General features: G+C 49.3%; 1 protein-coding gene across 2 annotated transcripts in view; it reads left to right on the top strand.

Annotated features, from left to right (window-relative positions):
* The window catches only part of pard6gb (par-6 family cell polarity regulator gamma b), a 78,780-nt gene that overhangs the window by 6,372 nt on the left and 45,908 nt on the right, over window positions 1-26,500 (top strand). For both annotated transcript variants that reach the window (XR_014554621.1, XM_083685132.1), the window contains exon 2: window positions 452-674. Coding sequence is in view for 1 of the 2 variants with exons in the window: in XM_083685132.1 (XP_083541258.1) it covers window positions 452-674 (223 nt within the window). In the remaining variant the exon portion in view is untranslated. The remainder of the gene's footprint in view (window positions 1-451; window positions 675-26,500) is intronic.

The raw sequence follows: 26,500 nt of genomic DNA, 5'->3' as shown, positions 1-26,500 counted from the left end.
CTGTAAAGGAATGTATGGGTATAAACTAGGTGGTGAATATTTCACTGAGCCCTGTCGGGGGGGGGGGGGGGGGAGGGTAAGATGGAGCTAATACAATCTTGCTAAAAACCTATCCAGTCCTTTTCACTTCACTAGAAGTGTCTTTGATGTAGGGGGCTAGGATGTAAGGGGCTAGGGAGCAGGGTGTAAGAGCCTAGGGGCAGTGTGTAATAAGCTAGGCTTTAGGGGGCTAGGGGACTTGTCTGGACAGGGCCTCTGTTTGTGTTTGAGTTTCTAGGCCACAACGATTAGATAAAGTCTGAGCTCAGCTCCCCCATTTCCTGTTCCTGTCTCTGTGTCATAGCGACCGACTGTCCTACTAACTTCTGCCCTTCTTTTCACCCCCCCCTCCCCCATTCCTCCCCCCATCCTCTCCTCTCCTCTCCTTTCCTTTCCTCTGTCTCTCTCCCAGTATGGGGCGGAGTTCCGGCGATTCTCCGTGGACCGTTTCAAACCAGGGAAATTCGAGGAGTTCTACAAGCTCATCATGCATATTCATCGGATCGCCAACATGGAGGTTATGATTGGCTACGCCGACATCCACGGCGACCTGCTGCCAATCAACAACGACGACAACTTCTGCAAGGCCGTGTCTACCGCTCACCCTCTGCTACGCCTCTTCATCCAGAGACAAGGTGAGAAAGTCAATCAATATACTGTGTGTGTGTGTGTGTGTGAGTGTCTTTCTTTCTTTCTGCTTGGGTTTTCATGGTTAATAAACCACTCAGCGGTGGAATATAGATCACCAAACAATGCTCTCTCTCCGCCTCATTTGATCTCCCAAGCATAGAAACGAGAGCGAAAGAAGTTGTTATTGTTTTTGGTTAACATTCAACCACATGTGGTCAGTGTGTACACAGAACGGTTGGCAGACCGCTGGGCATGTAAATAAACTCACATTCCACCTGATATTGGTTTCACCCCACTTGATCAACCTGTGCTCAGGGTAAGAGGCCGCCCACAGTGTTTGAATAAGACTGTATTGTATAATGCAGTATAACTCAGTGGGCTAAACTGCGTCTGGTGTACTGTGACATCCCTGCTCATAGGATCACACTGTAGTGCGGGGATGCTCAATTACTTTCAGCAAAGCGGGGGGGGTCACTCGTACATTAAATGCAAATAATAGCATTTTATCAAGCAGCATAAGCAGTTGAAGGTAAAATGTAGATGTATCCAATCTGGAATAACACAAATCTTGAAAATATAGGATAGAAATTCAAACCTAGAAAAACTATAAATGGTTCTACTATGACTTCTAAGTGATAAAAATTCTAATCTGGTTTAGTAATTTTTTTAACCCCACTCAAAATCGTCTTATGTCGATAACATGGCCACTAATTGAGTTATCAGAGCTGTAGTGGTTTTGTGTCAACTCACCTTTCTCTCTAGCTCTGTATGCTGTGACCAGAGTCCCTGAAGTGAATGTTTGCCCTTAGTGGGGCAGCTGCAGGCTTCACACAGCAAAGGCATGGGAGCAGTTTAATGACTGGAACTGCTACACGCACGCATACACACACACACACACACACACACACACACACATACATACTCTGATTGTATGGAATGAAGTTAGCCTGGTCCTAGATCTTTGTCTGTGTTAGCCAACTTGAATGCCAAAGATAGTCATCACTCTGCAGAGTCGGCTACAGTACATACACTGGTCTGGGACTATCGGCTCTCTAGGGTGACGAAGACTTCCCTCAGGAAAGGCTGCTGGTGATCCGTCTCTCCTGTTGGAGCGAGGAGAACAACTTAATTCACAGCTCTGAGATGTTTAGGTCTCAATATTTGGCTTGTTTATAAATGCGCCTCATCTTGGCCCATATACCGTTTCCTCCACTCGTATGTCATTTCCTTATGTCATTAACAGCGTATGTTCTCACCCTGCTTGCTGTCTGGGCTGTTTTTCTTACCCCCCCCCCCCCCCCCTCTTCAAAAAGAGGAGAAGGAGGGTAGGTGGGTTTAGACGAGGGAGGGGGCTGTGTGTGTGTGTGTGTGTGTGTGTGTGTGTGTGTGTGTGTGTCTACGTCTAAAGTAGAGGTTGGCAGACGATTGCAGCAGTACCAGTAGCAGCAGCCATAGAAAGGAAAGCAGGTCATTGGGAAAGCCTGTCTGCCCACATACCAGGCATTGCTGAGGAACAAAAGCCCTGCGTGAATAAGAGGCTCCTCACTGAGCTAGTCAGACTGAGCCCCCCCACCACCCCTCTCACTACCCTGCCCACTAGCCCCCCACCACCCCGCTCACCAGCCCTCTCACTACCCCACTTGCTAGCTCTTCAAAACTCTACGCCTTTCAACCCTGAATAGGGACCGGTTGGTGCATCTCAATAGTCTAAAGTGGCTTCCTTCCTCTCCTCGTCTCCTCGTCTTCATTCCTTCAGCAGCACAGGTCTGAGAAACACAGGGATAGGAGACATCTAAAGCACTATAGCGTTGGGACATGGGGACAGGGCGACTATGGAGAGTTGCCGTTCACTTGTTCAGTTCTTTCAAATCAGAGAGGGAGAGAAGGAGAGGAAGACACTTTTTACAATTGGGATGCACTCCTGCTGTGTGCGCGTGTGTGCATGTGTCCTGATTGCGCGTGTGTGTGTGTGTGCGTGCGTGTGCACATATATACCTATTCCTACAGCATCCCTAGACTGCAGCCAGCATGCAAATGAAGCCCTCACTATTCATGTGAGATCCCCCCAGAGGAATGTCCAGGTCATGGTCATCATAGACACGTACAGCCCATCACACAGACCACTACCACTGCAGAACCTGGTTCAGACCGCAGGCCCCTGATTGGAATAGAGAAGGGTGAATGAACAAAGGGCTGTGTTACAGCTGCAGATTGTTGACGGGGAGAAAATGATTGGTCTATTGAAACAAGGCTTCTCATCAAACGATAGTGTTCTTAGAGGAGTGTCAAGAGGAAGAGGCTGTCATTTGATAGTAGGTGTAAAGTCGGGAGAAGCCTTAGGGAGGGGTCACGCACTTCTTTCGAGCTTAAGGCCGACTCTGATCTCCCCAGTAACGTCGGGAGTGTGCATACTTTTAGTGTTTTGGGTTTTATCTGTCTCGTAGATTCTTATTCTAGATGACTCGCAGTAAAGCAATCAGTCAAATGTATTGATTGATCCAACCGGTTTGGATAGTTCTATTGTATAAGGTTGTTTTTTAGCTGTTGTGAAGAAAGAAACCTTTTGTGTGTAAAGTACCCATCTCTCCACTACAGCGAGGTTCATGTCTTGTTGTGTTGCTAGTTGGTGGTTAGGGCACGGTTAGCATTGTGCTGCTAGTTGTTGTGGTCTTAGTTAAGCTGAGATAGTGAGGTGGTTAGGGTTAGGGCAGGGTTAGCATTGTGTTGCTAGTTGTCGTGGTGTAATTTAAGCTGACGTAGCGGGGAGGTTAGGGGGATTTTGAGCTCTTTAATAGCTCTGTGAGTAGCTTCACAAGAGTCCATTGTTGTTGTGTGTGTGTGTGTGTGTGTGTGTGTGTGTGTGTGTGTGTGTGTGTGTGTGTGTGTGTGTGTGTGTGTGTGTGTGTGTGTGTGTGTGTGTGTGTGTGTGTGTGTGTGTGTGTGTGTGTGTGTGTGTGTGTGTGTGTGTGTGTGTGTGTGTGTGTGTGTGTGGCTGAGTAACCATGAGTAGCACCAGGCAGTACCAGCATGGTTCGGTCCAGCGCACCATTATTCCCATCAGTCACCGGACTACCATCAGGACAGACCAGGCTTTACATACAGGGAGTGATAGACAGTGAGTCACAGCCCTGTCTCACACTGGCCCTGTGTGTGTGTGTGTCTGGACCTGCCCCTGCAGCCAGAGTAAACACTTAACAAGCCCTCTCCTCCATCAGACAACAATGCCCCGCACAGCCAAACAAAAGTTTTTTAAAACATCTCTTTTCTTTCATCCGGTGGGAGAGTTTTACACTTGGAGAAAGGCGGAAAGGACATTCCTTATGCAGAATTCTTTAGTGTGAATCTCTGGACTTGGTCTATTGTGAGGGAAATGAAGCTCCCATGGTTCTTTCATTTAAAACAGCCTTCCCAGAAGCTCTGATCAAACCCAAGCCCTGACTCACTCTCTATTAAACACTTGTATAGATCTGAGAGGATTGGATAGAAATAATTGATACAGAATCAGTTAGCTCTATCTTGATAGTCCGGGAGGATGACATGTCACTCACCTGGAGGAGGCTGGATAGGCTCATTGTAATGCATGGAATGTGGATTAGTACCGTGTTTGAAACCATTTCTAATTCCACTCCATGCATTACAATGAGCCCGTCCTCCGATTTCTACCTCCACCAGCCTCCTGTGCACCATAATGCTTGCACCTATCCCACCTTCTCATCTAGCTAGGGTGTGATTTTTAGGGTTCAGGGGCTGCCTGAGTTTATAAACTTCTCTGACAATTCATGCACACTGAGGGAGGCAAACATGTCTGTGCAGTAAATATTATGATTTAAAGTAGTTTTTTTGTTTTTGTTTTCTGAGTGCTGTCCATGTTTCGTTTCCTATTGACATCTGTCTGTCAACAGCCTTTGACCCCGTCCTACCTAGGCAATCAGAGTTGAGACACACAGTCAGACACAGACAGACAGAGGCCCCGGGGGCAAAGGAAGGGAGGAGAGGGGGGGACAGAATCACCTCCACGGTCGAGTGCAAAGAGAAGGGTCCATTGATGTGTACAGGTGCTGCAGCCACCTTTTCCCCTCCCCTCCCCCATCCCCCATCCCCCATCCCGTCCCTCCAGGGTGACTAATACCCTCAGATCTCTAGGTAATGACTAATCTGTGGGCAGGGGTGCGGGCTGGGGGGGGGGGGTTGAACCTGGAAGAGCCCTGCTGAGGTCGGACTTCCTCCTGTTTTAATTTGAACAAACGCACCCCATACCCCTCCCCCGTGTGAGTGTAGGGACCTTGCCAGGTCTCTCTTTCTCTCCCCCTCTCTGCCTGTCTCTCCCTCTTATATCCCGTCTCCTTGCTGTCCCACTTTCACTCCCCCCCCCACCCACCCCCCATCCCTCAGACAGGTAGCTGGAAGGTGGTCCTAGAGATGAAAGGCCCCTACCGTTCGTGGGATCAGGTAGCAGTAAGCGTGTGCTGAGGTGTGCAGCTGCGTCCCTTCCTCCCGTCCTGCCTCTGGTCTCTATTGCTACCTGTGTGTGTGTGTGTTATGATAACAATCACAGACACTCGATGACCAACCGTAGACCCCTGAAAAAGCAAAGCCAGGATAAGTCTCCCCAGTGGGAAGAAAATCCACTCTCTGCGATGAGATGAATCAAACAAACTCTCTTGAGATTAAGAGCTTCTCTGCGCAGAGACTTTCAGCCAGGGGAGATTGAGGTTTAATTCTCTTGCATAATTTCCTGATCCTCCAATTACTGGAGCCCCCTTTGTTGACACAATACTGATTAACTAACAGTGTAGATTAGACTGGGGAAAGTTTGGCATAGGTTAGCAGGCTAGCACAGAGGGACAAGGACAGGCCTGGGCATGGATGGGAGGATGGGAGGATGTGTGTGTGTGTGTGTGTGTGTGTCTCTGTGTGTGTGTCTCTGTGTGTGTCTCTGTGTGTGTCTCTGTGTGTGTCTCTGTGTGTGTCTCTGTGTGTGTGTCTGTGTCTGTGTGTGTGTGTCTGTGTGAGAGAGTGTCTAAAACAGAAGAGGGAAGAGGACCGTGCGTGTGTGCATGCGTGCGTGCGTGCGGGGGAGGCTGAGGCCCCCTGCCTGTGAGAGAGTGTGTGGGTGTGTGGTGTGTGAGATTGTACCTGACCAGTCATGTGTATTGTGCTGGTCAGCCACGTTAGCACAGGGTCAGAGAGCTCCACTGGTGCTGCCATTGTTGTCCTGTCCTGCTCCCCCCTCCCCCCTCCCCCCCTCCCCCCTCCCCTCTCCTGGCAGCTAGCCGCTCGCTGCTAGCCCTGGCGATTCTGCACTGGTTGTATCCCACGATCCCACTGCTCATGAATGGCTGCTTCTAAAGGGGCAGCTTCCTACTATACCGAAGCCCCGTTCAAATGAATGCCTCTTTGGTTGAACTATAGCCCCAGTTTACAATCAAGACACTGTACACTCACTGAGCACTTTATGAGGAACACTATACTAATACTGGGTAGGGCCTCCCTTTGCTCTCAAAACAGCCTCAGTTCTTCGTGGCATTGATTCCACAAGATGTTGGAAACATTCCTTTGAGATTCTGGTCCATGATGACATGATTGCATCAGGCAATTCCTGCCGATTTTTCAGGTGCACTTTCAAGCTGTGAATCTCCCGTTCTACCACATCCCAAAGGTGTTCTATTGGATTCAGATCCGGTGACTGGGAAGGCCACTGAAGAACACTGAACTCATTGTCATGTTCATGAAACCAGTTTTAGATGACTTTTGCTTTGTGATATAGTGCATTATCATGCTGGAAGTAGCCATTAGAAGATGGGTAAATTGTGGCCATGAAGGGATGCACATGATCAGCAACAATACTCAAACAGGCTGTGGCAGTCAAGCGATGATTGATTGGTATTAACGGGCCCAAAGTGTGCCAAGAAAACATTCCCCACACCATCCCACCACCTCCACCATGAGAAGGTGTACAGGTGTTCCTCATAAAGTGCTCGGTGAGTGGATGTGTGAGTTCAAACCTGTGGTTGTGTGGTGAGGGAACTTGTGAGTTCTGTTTCTTCAGAATGTTGCCATTATGCAAATAAGTTAATTGTAAAATATAGAACACAGACGCTGGCACACAGGCCTTATAGTTTGTGGATTTATTGTTTAGAGATGACAGTTATCTAGACACTTTACTTGTGTGGAGAACAGGGGAGGCTGGCGGAGGTTGAAATCGGGGGACAGGCTAATTGAAATGTATGGTGGAAAGCGCTGTTTGATTCCCTGTTCCATTCCATGTATTACAATGAGCCCATCCTCCGATTTCTACCTCCACCAGCCTCTCCTGTTGAACAGTGTACTGCTGAAGGGTAACCTGAGGTCAAGTTACCTAACATACTCAGATGTTATCAGATAAAGTCCAGTGATTTTTGTGTTTGTTTGTTTTTTTGTTCTCTCTGGTTCATAGCGCGTAGTTTCATGTACTGTACCTGAATCCCCAGTGCACGGAATGAAGTCCAAAACACTCCAACTACAAAACAATTAAGTCCCTGTAGAATAGTGAAGTTAATGTCGAAATGTCAATGTCTGCCAGTTAGAATCGTACCTTCAATTATTCTAATGTACCATACCCTCCTTCTTCAGCCAAGCTAAATATATTAGATTAGCTCGCTTGGCTTGGAAGGGGGGGGGGGGGAATAAATGGTTGTTTTTGAAGACAATGCCAGCGCCGCTCTGAACACAGACTAAACTTTAAACAAACTAGCAGAGCCTCCCCCCCCGCCCCCCCCCCCCCCCACACACACACACACACACACACACACACACTTTCCCAACCCCTCAGTTTAAATAAAGAGTGAGAACAAGGTGGTGGTGCTCTCTATGTAGGCCAAGGTCGTGGTGTGGTGGTACATCTGGAGGTCTAGCAGGCGCTGTGGTCTGGGTACATAACACCGGCCACCTGCTGCTGCCCCACCTGTCTAAACTAGACAAGAGTCTAGAGGACCCGATAGCCATGTTAGCGAAACCAAAACAGAGACTCGCTACGTAGTTCAAACAGGAGACATGGTTCAGGAGGGGAAACTCTGGGGAAATACTCTTGCCACATTAAAAAAGACTAATTCATGTGTTTGATGACGTTCCTCATTCCATTCTATGCATTACAGTGAGCCCGTCCTCTGATTTCTACCTCCACCAGCCTCCTGTGCACCATAATGCTTGCACCTATCCCAGCCTCCCCCTGGTGTACAGTATGTCTTTGTGTGACCTTCTAGACAATAAGTCAACCCTATTAGTCACTATTACTCGTAATTATTTTTTGGGATATCAAATAATAAAAAATAAATTCGTTGCGTTATTATGACCTGTTACAAACCCAGTATCGGAATGGTGGAGTCTTGCCACTCTTAGAGTCCAAAATAATGTTTTTATGTGTGTTGTTTTCCGCACCAGAATTCTTGGCAGTGCGGTCAAAATACTGTTGTAATTACAGGGGCTTTATTTATTTATTTATTTATTTATTTATTTATTTATTTAAAGCCGAAATCTTAAATCTGTTGTTGAGGGAACAAAGCCTGGCATGGCCTGAATAGAGAAGTGTCATTCACACCGTTAACAGGAGAACTGAAGGAGCTCTGTTGGAGACTTGCCGTAGGCACTGGATTGGACAGATTAAAATAGTGAGTCTGCTGTTGTGGTTGTTTTTCTGTCAACTCTCTAGAAAGTAGTGACAGGGTGGCTTTGGAAGCTGTTGACAGCCCCTCGTGTCTAGGCCGACATTCTAGCCATGAAGAATCTGAAAAAAGTCATTGTTCACTTTTCTATTTTCCCAGCCGTTTAGAATGTCCCGAGGTAGTGTTGCCGCCCTATCAGACGGGCATGGCAGCTTAAAGGGATGGTTCAGCCTATGTTCATGTTGAGGTGAGATATCATCTTACCCTGAGTTGTCCTCACCGGCCAGTGGTGAAAGCTTCTCCGGTTCTCTGCTCTCCACTTTGCTACCACAGCACAGGCTAACAGTTAGCAGAGCCCTCTCCGATAGGCAGGATTCCAACGGCACTTAAGTTGGCATTGTTGACATTGCATGCCTCAGGGGTGAGGGCCAGCCTGGGCAGACTGCAGAGAGAGGGGATCATCCAGATGTGGAGGACCCCCCTGATAGTCCATATAGACTTGAACACGTCACTGAGTTCCTGAGACCTAGCCTCCTGTTGCCTCCCCTCCGTTCCAAACACCTGCAGACGGCTCCCTTTAACCTCCTAAAACCCTTTTCCTCCCCTACTCCCCTCCTCCGTCCACCCCTCCTCCTCATCCCTCTCTTCCTTCCTTGCCCTCGTCCCCTCCGCCTTGCTCCCCCTTCATCCCCTCCTCCTCCAGAGAGAAAGAGGGATCCCTCAGACACAGGATCCCCAGCTGTGTGTCTAGGAGAAGAGTCCTCACCTGGACATGTCTCCTCACCCTGTCAACCCCTTTTTAAATAAGTAAGCATTAGAGCAATAGGATATAACTGGAGAGCAAAGTATCGTTGGCCAGTGAGAGTGAGCCAAAGGTCTGGAGCCTCACTGGAGACAAGGGGGGGGGGGAGAGAGGCGGGGGAGAGAGAGAGGTGGGGGGAGGGGGGAAGAGAAAGGCAGACCGAGGTCCCAAACTACCCTGGCAGAAGATGATATTCAGACGAACAACCAAGACATGCGGTTTCATGTTTGTGGAACTCTTTTAACAGGATGGAATTTCCATTTTTATTGCCATTTAGACTTTTTTGGTTTTAGCTTGACGTTAATCTTCTGTGACATTAGTTTTTGTTTCAGCCATAACCACCTTCTCCTGTGTGCGTGTCTGTGTGCGTGTGCATCTGTGTCTGCGTGTGTCTACTTGTGTGTCTACGTGTGTGTTTCTTGTAGGAGATGAGTTGGTTAATGTGAGTCGCGGTAAACTTGTCTGGCTCTGTCTGATTGAACATGTCTCTGTTGACACGTGTCCCTGCTCCCCCAGGTTAGCCCTGACAGAGAAGTGGCTGTTGTTGTCACTGCTGACTGCAGCTAGCAAACATCCAAGTCCTCATAGATTCGCACGGCTTCATCAGCATTTGGTCCTCAATGCATAGCTTCTATCAGGGGAGGCTGGTGGCGGTAGAAATCGGAGGACGGGCTCATTGTAATGCATGGAAAGGAATGAGGAATGGTATCAAACATGTGCAGCAATATGTCTATTCATGCATGGCTCCTATGTAGGTTTATGTAGCATTGTGTCAATATATATCGTGCGTGTGTGTGCGCGCGTGTGTCTACATGTGTGTCTGCGCGTGTGTGTCTACGTGTGTGTGTGTGTGTGAATCGCAGCCAACTGCAAAGAACATGTCTGTCACATCTGGTGGAGTTACAGCGCTGGCCAGAAGTGCTTCTGAGAACTTAGCAGTAGGTGTGTGTATAACAGAGCCTTCCTGTTTGAAGACTGGTCACTGAGACAGACACCCGTGATAGATGTGTTTTCACATGTTGTTTAAGGTCAGAGCAGTACTGTCTACAGCTCCAAGCTCTTAGCAGAGAGAGACACACAGTACCGTAATTAGGACTCGGCCTTTGTCCCTCCACTGGGCCAGAACTAAGAGAGCAGCTTTGGATCCCATCACCCCCACCCCACCCCACACACACCCCCCTCCCCCTTCCCCCACCCCACAGCGTTCGAAAGATTAGATTATCTCTCTGATTAGTTTAATGTAACATTTTGAGAGAGAGAGAGAGAGACTCTCACTGCTTCTCCTCTCCTCTCCCCTCTCCTCCCTTTACAGAAGCTCCTCGGTAGATTACACAACGTTATTCACATGCTGACTAGACATGAGAACCGTTCACCTCTGACCCCCGTGCCAGACAGAGAGCGGTCTTTGTCTCTCCGAGGCCCCCTCAGTTAGGGTTGTGTGTGTGTCCGTCTGAATGCACGTGGGTTGTTGCAGTAAGACTTGAAGCCTCATTGTCACTATCTCTTCGTAAGATTCTTTTTTTATTATTATATATATATATATATTTTTTTATAAATATAGAACTTCACAGAGGCTTTGAAGAACTAGGCCTCTGCTGCTATTGTGGCTTGGCGTGCCATACAGTACCTCTGGCTGTTGTGCCACATAAGAGAGAAGGCTGCAGGCTGTGTGATGAAAGGCTGGTGTTCGGGGAAGGAAGGAGGGAGGGAGGGAGGGAGGGGGAGAGGGTGCTGCTTATGAAACCTGTCCCAATGTTACTACTCCATAGAGAGACTCTCCCCTAGGAGGGGAGGGAAGAGAATCCAGCTGTCTGTCAAGTACCTCTCTCTCTCTCTCACACACACACACACTCTTCCCCCAGTTTTAGGTGTCCTCTCACTGTGGTGAAAGTGCTGAAGGTGACAGAATGACAGTTCAAAGTGTGTGTGAGAGAGAGGGACACAGAGAGCGAAACAGAGGAGAGACAGACAGACAGACAGACACGCACACACACAGACAGAGAGAGAGGGCGAGAGAGGCCTCTGGGCAGGCCTAGCGTACAGGACCTCGGTGCTGTGGTTTAACAGCGGAGCAGCTTGTGTTTTTGCTCAGTCAGACTCGTCTGGGTCAACAATAATCCCAGTCATATTCCTGGGAGGGGGGGAAGCCCATGGAGGCAGGCCTTTGTGGTCGCTCAGCAATAACAACACGGAGAGGAGGAACACTGGACAGGAACAGAGGAAAACCTGCTGTTCAGAGAAACACAGAGAACTCTCTACCTTTTTGGTGTTCTCTCATAGCAGCCATTTTGAAGGGGGAGCTGTGAGCTCTTGGCCGGTGTGGTGTTTGGCTTCCCTTTCCAGTCAGTGTGTTTGGTTGTGTGTGTGTGTCTGTGCGTGTGTGTTCCTTAGTGTGTGTGTTCCTGTGCCATGCCATGTGAACCTCTGTGTCTCTGCTGGCCAGTAAAGTGTTTGGCTTCCCTTTCGTGTGGTATGTGTGTGTGTGTGTGTGTGTGTGTGTGTGTGTGGCCTTGGCCTTGGCCTGTTTCCCCCTGCGATGCCCACACAAAAAGAGGCGTAGTGGAGTGTGATGGAGCCTCTGTTGCCTGTCTGGAGCAGGATGGAACACCAGTGCTCTGTGTGTTCTCCTTATGTCCCAAGACCCATTAACAGCCAGCTGAGATGGGCCCTAAATCAAGCCTCTCCCGGTCTCTGAGATGGGACCCTCCTTCTGGTGCTGCTGCTTCTACTACACACACACACACACACACACACACACACACACACACTCTGTCACCCCATGCGGTAGAGGCATCTCTCTCTCTCACACACACACACACACACAGACACATTCTCTCACACACTCTCTCTCATACACACACACACACACTCTGTCACCCCATGCGGTAGAGGCCAGGGGGGATTCTCACAGGCTTTCACATGCCTTTATAGTTATTGTTACTGTTACTGTTGTGTGTGTTTGTTTGTGTGTGTGTGTGTTGGTGTTTGTAGTTTAATTGCTGTTTGTGAAGTGAGTCGTTATGCAGTGGTTCCCCCAGCAGCAGCAGCTCCTGTGTATGTTTTTGTTTTGGAGGTTCACAGGAGCATGTGATTGGTAGAGAGGATGCACACGTTTCCATGTTTCCTTAATGGGACCCCCCCCCATCCCCTCCCACGCAACCCCCCCTCGGGTTCCTCTTTCCTGGTCGTCTCTGTGTTGTCGCTGTGTAAGGAGATTTGTCTGTCTGCTTCAGAGATCACAGCCTACACACACACACACTTCTGGCAGCCTTGCATCAACACGCAAACACACACACACACACACACACACACACACACCTCTGGCAGCCTTGCATCAACACGCGCACGCACACACGCAAAGACACACACACACACACACCTCTGGCAGCCTTGCATCAACACGCGCGCACGCACACACACACACACCTCTCCTCACCCTCCTCTGATCCCTGCTCTAGTGGAGGAGTTTTCACTTTAATTAAACGTTTAATGTCTGTTTTGCCTGGCCAAGTGGGATCCGTGTTTTTAGTTGGGTTTTTTTCTCCTCTCCCTGGTTCATTTGGTTTTACGAGCCGTCTTTGAACAGTGCAGCCTCCCACCTCCCACCTCCTACAAGGAAGTTTCCAGACACGCTGACAAGGTTTCAGCCGGAGGTTTTCTCCCACAGAACAACCTGATACTTTCCCACTGTACCTCAGCTTAGGACTGCGTTTCCTGACGACCTGGCGTGACTTCTCTATGTGGTCCTATTGGTAGATATTGATTAGTAGATATTGGTATTGATATAGAAGAAGATTACTGTCCATTTTATTTTTTATGGAAACCGAGATTGCATACACACACACACACACACACACACAGACATTCCCCAACCCATACGTGCATACAGAGAGGTCAGATAGCTATAGATAGCATTGTCTCTAGGCATAAACAACTTCCCAACCAACCCCACCACCAAACCCTCTTTAATGCCAGCTCCTCAAACCCTGAGGAAAAACAGAAAACAGCCTCTCTGAATACTCCAGTCTCCCATTCCTCTTCCTGGTTGTACAGGAAGTGGCCTAAACCCCAAGTGTGTGTTTTTAGACTGGGAGGTTCTTCTGAAGCGGGGCTCTGGTTGTTTATAGCTGGAGGTGGTGATTAGTGGGTTCTGGGCCCGGCCCAGGTCCGTGTGGTTGCAGGAGGAAAGGCAGAGAGACGTGAGGATGAGACCACGGCCGGCCGCTCCGCTCCGGGGGCGGATCCTGGGAGGAGAGGTGCATTGTGGGTGTCAGCAGGGTTGGGGGGGGGGGGACGTTTGCGATGGAGGCCGGTTTGTGTCCTCTCTGAAAATGCATCGTTTCCTAACCCATCTCTTCCTAGAAGAAACCGCTGACCTAACATGAGAAGATTGGTGAAAGCAGTTAAAAGAAAAAAACTTGCTTTGACCGATCCGGTCGTGTTAGATCGGTGATTACTCCCAAGGAAGTGAGGAAGGAAAGGATGCATTTGGTATTCTACTCTATTCTAGTCTATTCTATTTTCAGAGTGTTCAAACAGTGTTTGTGGCTTATTGAGGGAGGAGTGGCTGGTTTGCATAGAGACTGATGGCTCTTGGAGACAGACTGCTCATTCCGGTTCCTGCCCTTACAGCTCCACCGTAGAACAAGGCCAGACATGTGGAAGAGGTGTGTGTGTGTGTGTGTGTGTGTATGTGTAGCTGTGTCTGCTTGTGTTGAGGATTATTGGTGACCTTAGAGAGGGAACTGGGTTAGCTGTTTATAACAACTTGCTTTATATTCGAACTAAATTGCCTCTAGAATTGGCAGTGATGTCCCTCGTCCCTTTTGGCAAGAGCTGTAAGGAAATGAAATACCCTTATTTCATTTCATTTACCAAATCACAGAATCTATTTCGGTGTGAAAGGGGTTTTTACCGTTTCTTACATCATGACAAGGTTCTGCATTTCTGGCCTCTTGCGTGTGTAGCGCTCATCTCTAAAGGATTCTGGCATGACCTGGACGTTCTACATTCCGACCCTGATGGAATCTTTCGTCGGGAATGCTTCGATCTGATATAACCAGTATTATGGGGATACAATTACCATCCTTCATGACTGTTTGAAAACCTTTGCTTTAAGCATTTCTTCCCTCTGACATACCTTATGCTACATTTCAGCATCCATTCTAAGCTCCTCCTCTATGGAACCCAGTGGAACTCATAAACTTGTCGTAAACCTGGGTCAAATCATATCAGAAATCCTGCCAGATAGGGTGGGGTTTGCACTTTTGGGACTGTTCCATGAGTTCCATTGCACCAGGCATAAGCAAGCAAATCAATCAATCAAGCGCAGCAAAGTATGTTTGCTCTACAACCTGAGAGTTTGTTGACCATGGCTCTGAGACTAGAAGCTGCAGGGGTGGTCATCACCCTCGTCTCCCCTACAGCAGCAGCTAGCTACAGAACAGGGCTACACTCTAAGGTACTTTCTGGGCCCGTTTAGAAGCGCCAGTTCAATGCACCAACAGCTTGTGAGCACATGGGAGTTGAACCATGAGAACCACAAGCAAGCAGAGGGAGGGAGATGGGGGGGGGGGGGGTGGGGAGGCAGAGAGAGAGAGGCAGAGAGAGAGAGAGAGAGAAGCAGGGAGTGTCGACGCCTCTGCTACAAGTTATTTTGGGCTTCCTTAATTATAAAGCAGTGCCTCTCCTCTCCTCATCAGCTCTCCCACAGCAAACACCCCACTGGAGGCTCCCCCCGGCCAGCCAACCACAGCCAGGCCGTGTCACAAACGCACCCCAGGGCCTTCGTAGTCCCTCAGACCAGAGTCTGGACGAGGACAGACAGATTGTGAAGTAGGGACATGGAGACTCTTGAGTGTGTCAGAAAAAACATCATGGGTCTAAAGTGTATTGGTTGCGGTCTCTCTCTTCTCTTCTCTTCTCCTGTCCCTCCCTTCTCTCCACGTTTCCTCCCATCCTCTCTCCGTTCTCCTCTCCCTCCCTTCTCCTCTCCTCTCCTCTCTCCCTGTCTGCTCTCCCTAACCTCCCACATGCAACAGCTGCACCCAAGACCTTCTCACCATCCCTCCCTATGAAGAACTGGAGGAGGGAGAGGTTGAGGATAAGGTTGAGGATAAGGGAGAGGTTGAGGATGAAGGAGTGGAGGGAGAGGTTGAGAGGTTGAGAGGCATATTGTCCCGCATTCTCCCATCTCCATCAGCGTTATGACTGCAATCAGGCTTTGTTTTGTATGGAGTTCGTAGCGAGGTTTTTTAAATGATAGGAAGTCTGTCGCTTCGCTGATTTCCAGTGCACTGTTGACATATTGTTGACATATGACACACATTGTTCTCCCCGCCTCTCCCATCACCTGAGACCTATCAGATGTTGGTACACGTGTTCCACTGTTTACCATGTTGTGACCTCGGTCGTTTGGTCATGAGTTCATCATCCCTGAGGCTGACATGAGCTGCATGGCCTCAAATCCACTTAGCATCAGATTGTGTGTGTGTGTGTGTGTGTGCACATCGGTGTGCTTGCGTCAGCTGATCAGTGGAACGTAGCCAAGCCTGTATCCCAGCCAGTCTGGTCAGACTCATGGCTGCAGCCCCCTCCCCCCCCCCCCTCACCCGCCTCCCCCCTGTCAGTGAACTAACACGATTAGCAGGGATGCAGCGGGTTCATTCGGGACACCAGCTTACGTAGCCGTGAGCAGGACGTGTTTCTATTTACACATGTAAACGCCGGAATAGTTTTCCTAGAAAACGACTGGCTCTGTCCTGGTGTCCCGGAGCTTGCTTTTTGAACAGGGAGGTCACCATTTTAGCTTGTTTATACTTTGAGAATCCCCCTGTGAGCAAAAAAACACGGAAATCATTTTGTTATTTCCTTTTTTAAGGGGGGGAGGGGGAAGGGAAAGAATGTGTATGTTATTTTTTGATCTTCTTTATTTCGCGGGATCGCCACCGTAGCTTGTTCAATCCTATTGCTTTTATCCCCAAATAGTGTTTAATGTAGATTAAGTGTAGATTGGGTTGTATTAGTAGTAGTACTACCCAGGCACTCACCCCTCTCTGCTCTGTATGAGGCAGACTGTAGGGCTAGCATGTCCACAGGAGGTGCCTTGGGCCTGGGCTTGGTAGGGGGGGTGGGTGGTTGGTTGGTTGGTTGAGGGGGGGTTGGGTTGGGTGTGCTGGTTGTGCTGGAAGGGAATTAAGGGAACAATCGTGCCCAGCGAGAGGCCGTGTTCATCGGATCGGCAGATATAGGTCACAGATCTAAAACAAAGAGACAAGCTGGCGTGCCATGAACCAAGGGAGGCACTCGTTCATCCATAACTGGCACCGCAGTCCACCGGTGGATCCGATTGGTTGCGTTGTGCGTCATAAGCGTATTTGATTGGCTGCCGAATACATCGGCAGAGCTGTCGATCAGAGTGAGTCGATCTTTTCTGAGTGGCTGCATCTCCGGACGCAGACCAATCAAATGGCTGGGTGAATCCTAACATCCCCCTCAGAGTGAAGTAGAACATTAGGGATACCTCACCTCTTAGTCATGAGGGGAATGTTGTCTGATCGGAATCCAGGAGGTTTAGATGAGAGAGAGGAAGACCGGTTGAATAACTTAATCATTTCCTCATTGTTCCTATGATAACATAAGCCACATACCTAGCTCTGTGTGGTTCTGCTACCCAGATCAGAGAGGCTTAGTGGTCTGCTCACTGTCTAGTATAAAGTCCTGCAGCCCAATACCCAGACAGAGAGAGAGAGAGAGACAGAGAGAGAGGTAAAGAGAGAGACAGAGACAGACACAGAGAGACACAGAGAGGAGAGAGAGGGATGGGAGAAGAGTGAGCAAGGTGGAGAGAGAGAGAGACACGACTGCCCCCTCTCTACAAACATTTGGGCCGTCAGCCAACCAGGCCAGCTCAGCAGTTCAACAGTTCAGGGCGGGGGAGGGTGGGAGAGACGGGGGACAGGGAAAGGGGGGAGGAAGGAGCACCAGCTCCCCTCAGATGAAGAGTGAAGACGTGTAGACAATAGACACTGACGGGCACTGAGTGGAACATTTTACCAGAAGTGTGTGTGTGTGTGTGTGTGTGTGTGTGTGTGTGTGTGTGTGTGTGTGTGTGTGTGTGTGTGTGTGTGTGTGTGTGTGTGTGTGTGTGTGTGTGTGTGTGTGTGTGTGTGTGTGTGTGTGTGTGTGTGTGAGGTTCTCCACTCCTGCCTCGCTCCACTGACTCCATTTGCAGTGATGACACACACACACACACACAGAGGAAGTGGCCTTTTCTGCTGTGTTGTGTAAAAAGGGTGTGGGGTGATTCAGGTGCAGAAGCTCCATCAGCCCAGGCCTGTCCAAGCCTGCAGAACGGTTTCTCAATCACACCCAGGGAAGAGTGACTCTCCTGGGGAATAAGATGTGGTGTGACTGCCCCGTGTGGCCAAACGCCTCTCCAGCACCCACCCAGGATGTACTGTAGGGGGAATTTCACAATGTGATACGATAGGAGTATGAGACATTATGTAAAATATGTGCTCTGCTCAGCAAGTGCTGTCTTGAGTTGTTAGTCTTGACTGAAAACGTACTGCGTTCAATTAGAGAGTTATGGAGACCATTTTCTGTCATGATTTATGTAAAGTAAGACGTAATAACTTACTCATTATTATTTTTGCCAACCACAGAATAGGATACATCTCTCTCTCTCTCTCTCTCTCTCTCTGAGGGCGACTGAATCGCAATGGAAGCAGATTTTCTGTGGTTCGGCTGAGCTGTCCTCGGCATTAGCTTACCGTGAGACAGTCTCTGTGTCTCTCTCTTTCTCTCTGAGTCTTTGTCCTTCTCTAATGGTGGGTAGAAAACCATGAGGCTTTGTCTCTATTAGGCTGAAATTACCCGTCTTAAATCCTCTGTTCCTCGTTCCACCCCAGCTGCCATGCTGCCATTAAGATAAATTGTTAACTTTTCTCTCTGTGGTGGAGAAGAGAAACCACACACTAACTAGGCTTGAGTTAGAGACTCTGCACACTCAGCTAGTGGAGCAATTCTCACGCGTGTGCGTGTGCGTGTGTGTGTGTGTGTGTGTGTGTGTGTGTGTGTGTGTGTGTGTGTGTGTGTGTGTGTGTGTGTGTGTGAGTGTGTGAGTGTGTGAGTGTGAGAGTGTGAGAGTGTGAGAGTGTGAGAGTGTGTGAGTGTGTGTGTGTGCGCGCGCGCGCGCGTGTGCATCTACAGAAAAGGTCTTCACTCTTCAACCCTGATCGTTGAGAGCGATTGGGTGTGTATACTTTTGCTTCCAGCCTAGCACTAACACACACCTTGATTCAGTCTTAACCATGCTGAGTGGAATAAGTTGTGTAAGAGAAAGCGGGAGGCGCCATTACTTGAGTCTAGAAGCTAGGGGAGATTTGAGGAGATGTGGGTATAGCACTGAGCAGGGAGTTTCCTCTGTTGAGGGGGCTATGGGGAGATGTGAGGTCAGGGGGTGAGGGGTGGCGGTTGTGGTTGGAGAGGGGGGGGGGGGGGGGAGTGAGGTCAGGGTGTGGGTAAAGCCCTAATCCTGCAGGGAACCTGGTTGTTGTCACCCAGAGCCCTGCAAGGAGATTAGAGAGGAGGCCTGGCTCTGCTCATCGACAAGCTGCTGAAGGGGGTGGAGGGGCCCAGGGCGGGACTGGGGCTATACAGGCTGGTGGAGGGGGCCAGGGCCAGGGCAGGACTGGGGGTATACAGGCTGGTAGAGGGGGCCAGAGCCAGGGCAGGACTGGGAGATCATGGGGCTGGAGGGGCCAGGGCCAGGTCAGGACTGGGAGATCATGGGGCTGGAGGGGCCAGGGCCAGGTCAGGACTGGGAGATCATGGGGCTGGAGGGGCCAGGGCCAGGTCAGGACTGGGGGTATACAAGCTGGTGGAGGGGGCCAGGGCCAGGGCTGGACAGGGGAGATCAGGGGGGGTGGAGGGGCCATGGCTGGACTGGAAGAGGAAGTATAGAGGCCAGGACAGGACAGACCAGGGGGTTATTCAGGCTGGTGAAGGGGGGGTGGAGGGGCCAGGGCAGGACTGGGAGAGGATGTAGAGAGGCCAGGGGGTAGACTGGCTGCTGAGGAGACGGGGAGGGGCTAAGCTAGTGCAGGCTGGTAGGGGCCAGGCTACGCTACACTACACTAGCGCAGGGCCAGAGAGGGGTTAAACACAGGCTGGTGAGAGGGTGGAGGGACTGTGGAGAGGCCAGAGCAACTGTCAACCATTTTACATTCTGTCTGCTCCTGCCATTCAGATTCGATGTTCCAAAGTTGTTTCCCTTGTAGTTGTTTTCTAATGTGTCTTTGTTGGCCTGTGTCAGTTTCAATGTCCCAATGGAGACCAGTGAAGTTAACTGGTAGGCCTACTGTATCCAGGCAGGGATGGGTATTCCACCCGCACCCCCACTAAGCTCATCAATCATCAACCAAAACACTAGCGGGCAGGGCAACTCCTGTGTGTGTGTGTGTGTGTGTGTGTGTGGGTGTGTGGTGTACAGTATTTCTGGCCTCTGCCGTTGCTGTTGACAAGTCTTTTTCGTCTTGAGAGAGAGAGAGTTCTGGAAACTCAATTATCGGGGCATGATGAATCAACGTCACGCCTCCCGGTCAAGGAAAGCATTAAGAGATTTCACAATTACTGTAACATTCAATGATGCACTGGATTTATTAGTCTTGTCTATGACTAACAGACCGTGACCCAGTTCCCTCTCGACGAGGTTCTAGTGAACGGAGCCCGGGCCCTGCTCCGTCCCGCTCCAAACCACTTAAAATTCATTGTATCCTTGATCCACTCAGGAGACACATAAATACTTCTCTCTGTTAATTAAGAGTGTGAATCAAATCCAATTGAAGGAAAATCTCTGCTCCCGACCGGCTTGTTAAGTGTTATTGGAGGACTAAAGAGCTGGAGAAAGCTCGGCTCCCCCAAGGCTTTGTGGGTTGTGCCCCTTTCTGTGATGTCTCTATTCTGTTGCATTTCCTTCTATTCTGTCCTATTCTATTCAGTTCTGTTTTACTCTGTTCTATTATTTTTCATTCTGCTCTCTCCCTCCCTCCCTCTCCCTCCCTCCCACTCTCCCTCCTTCTCCCTTGTCCCCGCCTCTCTCTCTCTCTCTCCCTCCCCCTCAGAGGGTCAGACAGGTGGTGTCGGACATGACTCCCAGACTGCCGCTGTGATTTACGTCACAAAACACTGACACACTGCCAGAGTCTCTGTCCCACAATCCCACAATCCTCTCTGTTCACAAAAGCATCTGTCTGTTTTGGCCCAGGATGTTACAGAACTGAACTCTCCGGGCCGGTGTCCTGGACCCAGATCAAGCCTAGCCCTGGACTCAACACAGTGTTCAGTGTTCAGTGGAGAATCTCTGTTGAAAGTGCTTTCTGGTTCCAGCTCCCAAGTTCAAAAGCTTTATTAATTTGTCCATTTGTCTGGTTTTCAGGGTAACAAATTAAAAATGTGTTATTCAAGTTTCCATGGATGGCAACAGTATCACAACAACACGCATCGCAACACATCCCTGCAGTCGGCTTAATCTGGGCCGGGGAAAACCAACTGCCTCTTTGAAGTTTAGGGATTTGATCATATGGGCCACTTCCAAAGAAGGAACACAGTGCATCTAAGGAACAACTGGTGTTCACATCACAAAGGGACCGTTTCATAACAGCCACATTCTCCAACAGTCACGACAAACCAAAACATCAGCCTGGCTTTTTACATAACCCTACAAATAAGCAACACCTCTGGTGCAACATGGCTGGGATGTTGACTTGGGCCCCTGGTTGGGTAATGTGTTTAGTAATTAAGGCTGAGGTTGAGACTAATGGACTGAGAGGGGTGTGTGTGTGTGTGTGTGACTGACCTGCACACCAGGGGAGGCCGGTGGAGGTAGAAATCGGAGGACGGCCTCATTGTAATGCATGGGACGGAATGAGGAATGGTATCAAACGTGTGTTCCGTCCTCCGATTTCTGCCTCCACCGGCCTCCCCTTCTGCACACGTCCACCAGCAGGTCTTTCCTCTACTCTGCTGTCGTGAACGAGGCTTAGTCTCATCCACCCCCTCCCCCTTTCAAACATCAACTAAGGATTCATATCATCGAAAGCATGTTTGAACTCAATATCTGCTTCTAGTACTTAACGTCACTCTGAGGGAAAAAGCCTTGGCATATTCGTGAACCCATAGCGAAGTAAGAGAGCGGTCTGGTCAACATTAACGGAGGGAGAACACATGTTTTCTGGCTGGAGATCATTCACCCATAAGGCTGGTTGAATTAAAAGTAGTGGTAGTGGCAGCAGTGAAACGGTGGCTATAATTCACCTTCATATGGAGACGCAGGAGGCTGGGCTTCTTAAAAGTCCTCTGAAGGAACTGTTTCCTCACTTTCCTGTATACATGGGGACGTAATGGGGGGTGAATGAGGGAAAGTACAGTTTCTCTTTTTTTTTCGTCTTTTAAAAAAAAAAAAAAAAATTAAAGGGCTGTCTCCCGTGGAGGAATGTACGACCCGTCTCCCCCCTTCTCCCTCCTCCTCCCCCCCCACTAGTCTCACCCCTCCTGCTGAGCTGCCAGTACCACTCTCTCCCTCCCTCTCTGTCTCTCTTTGCCTCTGTCTCTTTATCCCTTTCTCTCTCTGTCTATCTCTCCCTCTCCCTCCATCTCTTCCTCGCCCTCCCTCCCCCTCTCTCTCTCCGTCCGTGTCTTTCTCCTCCTCTCTCCCTCTGACCTGTTGCTGTGGCAGGAACGCGATGCGTATGAGAGAGGAGAAACTAAAACTTAATCTACAGACATGTTCTTCCCCACCCTGCTTCCCCCCTCCTCCCCCCCCCCCCCCCCCCAGTCCTCCCCATCCTGCCCCCCCCATCCCATCCCCCACCCCCCCCCTCCGTGCTGCTATGCAGCCCAGGCAGCCCCTTAACACGTCCCAGATGTGTGGGCCCGTGTGCGGTGGTAACTGTGAGGCGGGGGAGGAAGGGGGCGGGGAGGGCCATGCTGACTACGCACTTACAGCACCAGTCTCGTGGAGGGCTCCATCTCCCCCCTTCCTCCCCCCCCCGTCTCCTTAGAGAGAGAGAGAGAGATTTTAATCAAGTTAAATCCCCAGTGGCTGCTCTCATTCCAGCCATGTCTCTATCCCTGCTCCCAGTTCTGGGGGACCTGCGGAGACAAGCTGGGATGTAGTGGGGGAAAGACAGTTGGGGATACCCTGACCTCCATAGATTAAATAGTTGGGAAAAACCCTCACGCAAACTAACTATGATCTAGCAGAAAAGGTTTGGCTATTAGCCGACATAAAACAGTGGGTTTTGTAAAGTGAGTTGACTTGGGTTTATATGCCGCTGCGTCACTGAATACAAGGGGTCAGACATTGTAGCATACTTGGTTGGATTATTGGACACGTTTCTGCATGGGAAGCTAGCCAGGGTGTGTGTGTAAGCATGTATGCTACATATGGGGCGGGAGTGGGAACTGAAAGGGCTCCTCCTCAACCTCCACAAGCCACTGAAGCTGTCATCGACTCTGTATGTTCTTAGGCCCCTACAGTACGTTCCAGCCTTCCAGCGCCGAGTCCTAATACCCGGACAAGAATGTGAAATATGTTTGCTTATTTTAGAAAAACTCTAAAACTGCTCCTCTTTTTTTTTGGGATTCCCATTTTTCCATGTTAGTGTTCAAACTGAATGTCTTGGCAGTGGAACTCTCTTACCCAAACCTCCCTGCTGCTCTAGCGGCATCAAACGAGTTCTAAGAAGGGTTCTAAGACTGGTTCTAATAAATTCTCAGGTGATACACCGCCCATAGAGACATGCTTCGAGAACACACTCTAGAATTCTTCTTATTCTGTTACTGTAAGACCCACTTCTAGTCACTAAAGTGGTATTTATCCAAATATTTGCAACGGTCCTTCTAGTGTTTCACTTGGCGAAGCATTGATTTAGGATTGTCTTAGTGGCAGTTGCGTTGTGCAGGGCTGTGTTTGCGTTTTGCAGTGCTGTGGTATTCTGTAGAGGGGGGAAGGGGAGTATGCTCCCCAGTAAACCCCAGTTCTGCTCAGACTGGCCACAGCAGCAGCAGCAGTAGTGACCTCATGTTAAAGGCAGCCATGTCCCGTGCCCTCAATGCAGACATTAGGGTGTTTATGGCCCCTACTGTCAAGTGTACAACACTTAGTCATAGCGTGGTGGGGAATGATCGTGATGGACAAACAGATATATACACACAACACACACACACACAGATGAAGACGGATGACTATGTTTATGTTCAGTTTCTGCAGAAGAGTTTGTTGGTCCAGAGTATTGGTTAGCCATGCTCCTCTCAGAGTAGGTCCTTGACCTTAGGGGTCGTGTGTGTGTGTGTGAGAGACCCAGTGGGCAGGCTGCTCAGGGCTGGCAGGGTCACAGAGACGCCCTCCAGCTAATACTAACACTTCTTATGCCAAGCAGTAAGCCTGGCCTGGGGGGGGATGGATGTTGTCACCCCTCTCACTGACCTTTCTCTCTCTCTCGCACTCACACAAGTTTGAGAGAAACCTGCTGGCTTTGCTGAATTACTGACAAACCAGTCTAGGGAGAAGAAGTATGGTTTGTTTGTGACCTCTCACGTAAGTATCACACACACAGACACAAACCAACAAACAAACACACCCACACAAACAAACTTGGTTGTTGTTGTTGAGGAAAAAACCTGCTTGCTTTGCTGAATGACAAACAGCGTGAGCCCAAGAAGTCACTGCTTCTGTAACCTCCAACTCTCTCAGATGTCCAGGCTGGGTCTGGGTCTGTACTGTACTCTAACTTGTATACGTCTCTGCTTGTCTGTGAGAAGAATTGAAACCCTGAAGAAGGCTGCTTGCTGCCCAAACATCTGTTAAATAAGTCATTCGCAACGGAGCAAGAGTGTACGGCTCTCTTTCTGTCTCTTAAGTTTCATCCGCCAGCCTGCACCTCCACAAACGTGTGTGTGTGTGTGTGTGTGTGTGTGTGTGTGTGTTTTCTTGCTTTTTTTGTTTGTGAGAAGTACCAAGAGTCCTCAAACATCTCCTCCTCCATAACATGTTATGAAAAGTGAGGTGTGAAATGCCTCACGCACCGGTGAGTCACGAACACACACCTCCCAGTCCATTAGTCTCAACCTCCGTCTTAATTACTAAACACATTACCTAACCAGGGGGCTCAAAAGTCAACACCTCAGCCTGGTTGCACCAGAGGTGTTGCTTATTTGTAGGGTTATGTAAAAAGCCAGGCTGCGGTTTTGGTTTGGTCGTTACAGTGGAGAATGTGGCTGTTATGAAACGGTCCCTTTGTGCTGTGAATACCAGTCTTTGTGACGCTGTGTACTCTCTGTATGCACCGACCCCCCCCACACCCCACCCCGCGCACCACCATCTCCATCACCACCCGATGAGGATCCATCAACATATTACAATCACACACACACACGCCACAACAACACATGATCACAACAACACATGATTACAGTGCATGCTCTGTTCATAGGTTGGCACTGCGGAGAAGGGATTTGAAACAGTGTCTGGCAATAGAACCGTGTTTGTTGGTGTGTGCGGTGGCTGTGTTGGTTAGCCCCAGCAGCACGCTCGGAGGTCAGTGAAAGGAGAGTAGGCTAGAACACGGTGTGTGTGGGAGGCCTAATGGCTCATCATAAAAGCCTTTAAGATTCCCGCTTTTTTATTGGAGTTAGTAAAAGTCCGGTAGAAGTTGAAAGGAAGGAGGTTCTTTTCACAGCGTCGGTTAACGAGAGGTGGGCCACAGAGGAACAAAGACCATTTTTACTCTCTCTTTCTCTTTTCTTTCTCTCTCTGTCTCTGTCTCTCTCTCTCTCTCTCTCTCTCTGTCTCTGTCTCTCTCTCTCTCTCTCTCTCCTATATGAACTAAGTCAGGGTACAAATGACACATTGACTCTTGGCTGCGTTACATGGATATTTGACACGTATGGGGGTGCCCACATTGATTTTTTAATTGTTATGGAGGGGACCTGATTTGTTATGGGTCGGGGGGGGGGGGGTCTGGAGCCCCCGGAGCCCCCATGTAATTCAACCCCTGCAGAAGTAGAAGAGAAGAAGAGAGGGGGATAGTGGGTAGGCTACATGGGCTAGAGTGGCTATCTCTTGAGTTATGACTGAAACCTGTTCAGAGATATCTCCATGTACATCCACCATGTACAAAATGCAACAGAGCCAGTTTGACAGGGATGTGGGAGCCCCCTCACACACACACACACACACATACGCATACTGGCGCACATACATTGGTGCCCACACACACACACACAGACACCTTCCTGGAGGAATGTAGGGGCCTGCCCCTCACCCACCAGCCCTCACCTTTGACCCCTGACACTTGATCCTTTCCTTGGCTGTCAAGTCAGGTGACTCATCACATGGTACGGCTTGGTTCAGGTTGTCTTTTCTGTGCTTGAGCACTTTATTAACTGTTAGGCAGTGAAGATATTGTCAAAGAAGATTGAAAATGGATGTTTGTTTGGTTGTCAGGGATGTTGTGGATGCCGTTATGAGCTCACATACATTTCTTGTTTTGTGGTGCGTCAACAATGGGTTAAATCCATTTCTGTCTGGAAGCATTTTCATACTTCCTTCTAATTCATTTCCCCTCATGCTTTTAATGCCACATCATGCTCATTCATTCTCTCTGTTAACCAGCAGGCCTCAGCTCTCGTGTTACAGGGGATCAGGTTCCTTCTCTCATTCTACTCAACAAGCATTACTGCTGTTTTAAATTCGTTAATGTCTTTCTGTCCCAGTCACTGTTTTATTTTCGTCTGGACCTTGGTGAGATGCCACGGCTCTCATTGTGAGGGAGTTTGTGTAGTGTGTGTAGTGTGTGTGTGTGTGTGTGTGTGTGTGTGTGTGTGTGTGTGTGTGGATGCAAACAGCTGGTACAGTGTGTGTCGTGTGTGCAACAAAGAGAGGGAGGTGTGCGTGTGTGTGTGTGAGAGAGAGAAAGAGCAAGAAGTTATAAGTCTGCATTGAAGAGGGACTTTAGTTTGAGTGTGTTGCTATAAATTCTAAACGTGCACTGACGTTTTTATATAAAGATCTCAAAGATTTTTACTTGAACTTCTAAACTGCCTGTCTCAGACAGACTGTGGGTCTGAAAGGCATTGGGATTCACTAAGCCTGCAGATGTCTGGTAACGACCGGCCCGCCTTTGATCAATGAGTTCACGTTTGCTTTCCCATCATGCATCAGTGCAGTGGGGATTACTCCTGTCAGGGGTTGTTACGGCAACCTGCGTGTGATTGGTCAGAGAGAGGGCTCACACTGAGTCAACAATCTCTGGATCAGAATTCTCTGCATCTCTCTCGCTCTCTCTATCTCCCTCAATCTCTCTCTCTCTCTCTCTCTCTCTCT

The sequence above is a fragment of the Argentina silus genome (genome assembly GCF_951799395.1).
Source record: "Argentina silus genome assembly, chromosome: 14".
Taxonomy (NCBI): domain Eukaryota; kingdom Metazoa; phylum Chordata; class Actinopteri; order Argentiniformes; family Argentinidae; genus Argentina; species Argentina silus.
This window is presented reverse-complemented; position numbering and strand designations above follow the sequence as displayed.